We start from the raw sequence: 6000 nt of genomic DNA on the forward strand, positions 1-6000 counted from the left end.
AGCCTCTAGATCACTAAACTATTCAATTTCCTGCTCGATGTCATCTTCATACCCCACTATTAATCCAACATTTTAAAAAGCGCTTGGTTTCCGAAGCTTCTCCATGAACTGAGGGAGGTGAAAACCCACATGGAATCCTTTGGATCACTAGCTATTCTCGCCCGTCTAACACTCCCAAGTCTGACCAGAGCTCTCATGGAGGGGACCCAGAAAACCTAGCAAAAATACAAAAATGCATGGGCTGGATGAATATGGTTGATGTTCACTTGCGTGTGACATGCGACCAATCCTGAGGATTTACCACTTGCCATCTCACTAGAGTTCTGAGTTCATTGAATATCGCATCTCCATGTGGATACAACAAGACAGAAAGTTTCTCTTGAGTAGATTTGTTGAATTGATCCATTAAAAATCATTTTCTGACATAAAATACATACAATGATAAGAGTATGTGTATACATACCACATGTTGGGGAAGACTAAGGGAAGGAATTTGAAATTTCTATTCTGTTTTATTGAAAACAACAACTTCATCAGTATAAAATAAAATCACCCAGAAAGTAAGAGAAACCAGTAGAGCATAGAATCAAATATTGAGGCAACCCTACTTGTTACGCAGCAAGCGTACATCCAAGATTTCCCACCTCTTGTCTAAAAGAAAAAATGAAAAAAAAAAACAAGAAAAGATCAGACCTTGTGTGGCACAAACCCATGTGTGCCCAAGAATCCTCCCAACCCCATTATTTGCTGAGTTCCCTTTTTATACTTCTGCTTTTACCAATGCTTATCTCACCTCACGCCCACCTCCTAGACATCCTCTCTCTATATATAAACTCGAGTCCCAGACAGCTTTTCTTCACTCTCGTCTTTTAATTCCTTCATAGTTTGGGATCGAAATCCGAGATGGGTTCACGATTCCAAGCTTTGTTCTCTGTGATTTGCTTTCTTCTGCTGTTCCTAAAGCAAGCAAGAACAGAGCAGTTTTATAATGAGAGCAGCTTGAGTAATATAAAGCTAGCGGGTGGCTGCAATTTGTTCCAAGGGAGTTGGGTCTACGATGCTTCGTATCCTCTCTATGATTCTTCGAGCTGTCCCTTCATAGATCCAGAGTTTGATTGTGAAAAGTACGGTAGACCCGATAGGCTCTATCTCAAATACAGGTGGAAGCCCAACAGCTGTGAGGTTCCGAGGTATGTAACAATCATTCAGTACATCCTTGGAAGCTGCTTTGTTTTTACCTTTTTGTTGTTATCGTTAAGCTTGTGCTAGTACCAGAGGTCTCTGTTTCTTCTCCGCCGTGAATTTGCAGAGACAGAGATGGAGCTATGTTGTTTTGATTAAACTGTCCTTCGGTTCTGTAGGTTTAATGGGTTGGATTTTCTGAGGAGATGGAAAGGGAAGAAGATAATGTTTGTGGGTGACTCTCTGAGTGTGAACCAGTGGCAATCGTTGACATGCTTGCTTCACTCTTCCGTGCCCAACGCCAAGTACACACTGACCAGGAACGAGCCGCTCTCCTCAGTAACATTTGTGGTGAGTTACTGGGTTTCTCCTTTTCCATTTTCTTCTTTCAAATGGAGACTCGAGACTTGAGAGTTGAGATCAACTCAACTCATTTCAATTCGTTTTTTCATTAATGAAATGAGTACTTGCAGTAGTTCGTATATTTTTTTGTTTATTTTCTGTTCAAAAGATTTGAATCATCTTAGCTACCTCGGTGGCTTTTCTCTAGACGGGATAAAATTTGATAATAATTGACAACAAATTCAGAGAAGACTCGCATGGGCTCATCATTTGTGATGCACGCAGTATCATAAAAGCAACAGAGCAATTCCAGTTCTGGGTTTTATGTTTAAATTTTACTGAATTTTGGGTTTGAACAGGGTATTTGAAATGAAATAAGGTGAAAATCTTAGCCTTTTTCGAGGAATTTCAATTAGAATTTAACCTAACTTCACTTCGGTCGTTGCGACGATAGTGATTTATCATTGTTTTTTTTTTATTATTATTTCTTTCTTAATCTTCCTTCGATGAATAAGGCAACAAGCTGGACTGAAGCATGCAGTATCTTGGTTACTAGTGTTGTCCTTCCGCTGAACTGAATTGGAGACAGTTAAGCATAGAAATCCACGACATTTCAAATTCAGAGGTTCATGGTCTTTCCATCCAAGAAGAGCTCTTATTATTTAACCCTTCCTTTTCTTTCTTTTTTTTTTTCTTTCTTTTTCTTTCTAATGCTTTTTTGAAAACCAAGTGAGAATTTTCTTGCCATTTATAATAAAACAAATTAAAAGGGGTATAACACAAAGTTTTTGCAGTAGAAGGAGCAGAATAATAGCTAAAATCTTTCAATCCTAGAAAGAAATTCAGTGCACTTTCACATAAACAAATTCAGCCTATGAGAAAGAACTATTTAACTCATGTATATTAAGCAAAATTTCCAAAAGGGTCCATGGAATTCGATTCCATACTCCACTACTGTAAATCTATGCCTAAAGGTTTAGACTCTAGAGAATAGAGATATATAAATTCCTTGCTTCCCTTTGTTCACTTTTGTCTTTTAACAAAGCAAAGAAGAAAAAAAGGTTAATCAAAATAACAAAAAGGAAAGAGAACAATTTGATTCTTTGAATCTAATTGGATGTTGTCCCAAAAAAAATTCAAACTGGATGGGGTTAGAATAGGAGTGAAATTAAGTTCCCCCTTTTCGAAAGTTAGAAAAACTATGGTGTGCCATGGTCCATGGAACAAATAATTCACCAACGTTGAAAACTTGGGTTTGGGGTTTTGGATTGTGCGATGTGGGTCCCAAGAAATGCATGCAGCCCATGTGATTTTAGTGGTGATGAGTAACCACCGTCCCATGTGGCCATCTGGGGTTTACTTAAGTAACAATACTCTGCTATTTGACGCATTAACAGAAATTAACTGTCAAAATAACTGTTCTAACAGAATAATAGGTACGAGGATTTATAAGGACTGTAAATTTAGGAGAACTTTTTTGTGATTTTTTAAGTCAACAGGGGCAATTTGAAGCTTTGTGGCAACACTTTCTTCACGGAATCGGGACCCCCACCTACTTTCTTTCCCACGGCTGTCAGTTTATGATTTTCTCTGTGGCCACCCAAATAACGACAAGATCTCTTCGGAACCACGAAACTACCCCTATTCTAGCTTCGAAATAACGAAGATGCCACTAATTCATGAGTCATGACTAATGATTATCCGGATTCTAGAATCAGTTGCATCTGAGATTTCGTCTATACCAGATCCAGATCCAGATCATATGGTGGTGATCATCTTGGTGGTCCCATCTAGTATCCTTCCTTTGTACTTAGGGAGCTGAGCAGGATTACTGCTATGATGTTTGACAGGACTACGGAGTTACGGTGTTGCTATATCACACTACATACCTAGTGGATATTGTTCCTGAAAAAGTTGGCCGGGTTTTGAAGCTGGACTCAATCGGGGCCGGTAATGCATGGAAAGGCATGGACATGTTGATCTTCAACACGTGGCACTGGTGGACCCACAGAGGAAGTAGCCAACCGTATGATCTATTCATCATCAAACCCGTTTATTTCACGTTGATTGGCTTCCTTTATTTCCTTTGTCTTTTCCCAAATAAATCTGCACGAAAGGTGGGATATTGCAATGTGATGATTTGTGCTTGATTTGCAGGTGGGATTACGTACAAGACGGAGGTAAATTGTACAAAGACATGGACCGTCTGATGGCATTTTATAAAGGGCTGACCACTTGGGGCCGATGGGTCAACGCGAACGTAGACCCCACCAAAACCAAAGTGTTTTTCCAGGGGATCTCTCCCACCCATTACCTGTAAGCATTATCCCATTTGATGTGATAGCACTAACTGTAAAACTGCTACTCTCCCTACTCCCCGTACCACACTATCATAAAATTGGGTGCCCAGCGGCCCGGCCCATTATTCCGGGGGCCTCTCACCAAGGACGTCAAAGAACCTTAGGTGCTGTTTGGAAATTTTTCAAGTACATTTTTTGACAGCCCAATAGATCAGAAAGATGCATTAAGTTCTTAAGGTCTTATCTTTAAAGACTGTTTTGTAAGCATCTTGATTTATTGGACTGTTGAAAATTGATTCAAAGGCTATTTCAAGCACCGAAAGACCAAAAGTTTCATTTGAAACTTCCTGAGTTTTGCCATTTTGGTCTTTCTTGTGCTTGTCTTTGGGTCTTCTAGTCTACAAGATGCCAAATGAAAAAAAAAAAAAAAGACCATTTTTTGAATTCCCTTAACCGGTAGGACCCAGGGCCCCCCAGCCAGTGCACCGAGGCTCCCGCCAATGCAGGCTCTGGGGAAGGATCGTTGTACACAGCCTTACCTCTGCAAATACAAACGAGAGACGAGTCCGGATTTTTTGCCTATACAAATTCTGCTCATGTCTATCCGCATAACATCGCAATTACACATGAAGAATATCTCATCCTCCTACATGGTATTATGTAGGGGGAGATGTTCCCAATTCACGGGAGTGGTGTGTTGTGGGTAGACATGGGCAGATGATCCGGAATCAATATAGAGAAGCTGTTTCCAAGATTTAAAGCCTGGTCAGTGGTCACCCAAGTAGAAATGGAGAAACCCAACCATTGCACCAAGGCCCATCCTCACGCACATCTTCTTTATAATGTGGTGTGTATTGGAAGCCCAGGCCCACTAAATTGGACCTAAAATGCTTATTCCTTTTGCCTGCTAAACTTATCTAAAGTACAAATGAAGAGAAGTAAACTGAAGTGAGTGTTTGAAAAGCAGAGGAAAAGATTGGAATCAAGCAAGGAGGACTTGCAGCGGGCAGACACAGCCGCTGTTGGGGTCGAGCTACCCGGCAGGTACGCCTCCGGAGGTGATAGTTGTGAACAAAGTGTTGAGTCGACTAAGAGTACCAGTGTATCTGCTGGACGTGACCAGGCTCTCACAATTGAGAATAGATGGACACCCGACGACCTACAGTGGCAACCACAAGGGCTTGGACTGCAGCCACTGGTGCCTGCCTGGACTCCCCGATACCTGGAACCTGCTCCTAAATGCAGCTCTCATCCTTTGAACACAAGGACCAGCAGATGGCAATGTGTAAACCCTAAACAAAATCTCATTATTTGTACACTATTTCAGTGCTGGGTGAAGTTTTCCTGTGATTTTTCTTTTTATATGTTGCTTGTAGTGGAATGAATATGGGCAATAAGAGGGATGGTGCACAAAAGAAAAAGAAAATTGTAAAGTAATTTGTTCAATCCCTGTAAAAGTGCATATTGGAATTATTATCAATTTCATTTGCAGCAGGAGAAAGTGTATTGAATATTAGATATTTTTTCAAGTCAAAGAAGTATTGAATGATAAGAGGGATGGTGCACAAAGAAGTAATTTTCTTGTAGCAATCTCATAATAGGAGTTTTTACCTATTTATTGTGGCTTTTGGGTTCCACAGTCTAAGCCCATTGACCATAGTTGCATCGTGCCATAAGGATGGAGGTGAGGTACATATAACAATGACGACTTTCTTCTAGGCTCTGTTTGGAAAGAATACAAACACAAATATCTACAGTGCAAATATACAAAATACAAAGTTTTGCATTCTATATTTGTATTTGTACTTGTTTCAAATTCAGCCTAAAGATTCAGTTGTAAATACAAATAATAGACTTAGTTTGGAAGGAGTATAAATATAAATATGTACACTACAAATATGAACAAAATAATACAAAATACAAGATTTTATACTCTGCATATTTGTATTTGTACACTTTTCAAACTGAGTGCAAATACAAATATGTATAATGAAAATGCATACAATGCAGGAAATGAAAAGAGTTAACAAACCTTGGTAAGGAGGGATCAAGAAAAAGACCATTCCAAAATCCCAAGTGTTGTCTGATTTCTCAAAGCAATGCAAGAGACCAAGCTTGCCATGATTAATCTCATGCTCTGTGAAAGAAACAGTAAGGAAGAACTTCTCCTTCCACC

The 6000-nt window shown here is 39.7% G+C and overlaps 1 protein-coding gene across 2 annotated transcripts; it reads left to right on the forward strand.

Annotated features, from left to right (window-relative positions):
• Window positions 1-482: 482 nt before the first annotated feature.
• LOC104612129 (protein trichome birefringence-like 39) lies at window positions 483-5376 on the forward strand. Of its 2 annotated transcripts, none has more exons than XM_010279446.3 (5): window positions 483-1190; window positions 1362-1533; window positions 3375-3550; window positions 3682-3840; window positions 4792-5376. In XM_010279446.3, exons 1-5 carry the CDS (start codon window positions 904-906, stop codon window positions 5081-5083), a joined length of 1086 nt encoding a protein of 361 aa, XP_010277748.1. In that variant the 5' UTR covers window positions 483-903; the 3' UTR covers window positions 5084-5376. The 2 variants fall into 2 exon arrangements, with proteins under 2 accessions (XP_010277748.1, XP_088751168.1); XM_088895042.1 differs by having other exon boundaries at window positions 490-1190; window positions 4789-5376.
• The last annotated feature ends 624 nt before the right edge of the window (window positions 5377-6000 follow it).

Source organism: Nelumbo nucifera, chromosome 1 (genome assembly GCF_055504915.1).
Source record: "Nelumbo nucifera cultivar China Antique chromosome 1, China Antique-T2T, whole genome shotgun sequence".
Classification (NCBI taxonomy): Eukaryota; Viridiplantae; Streptophyta; class Magnoliopsida; order Proteales; family Nelumbonaceae; genus Nelumbo; species Nelumbo nucifera.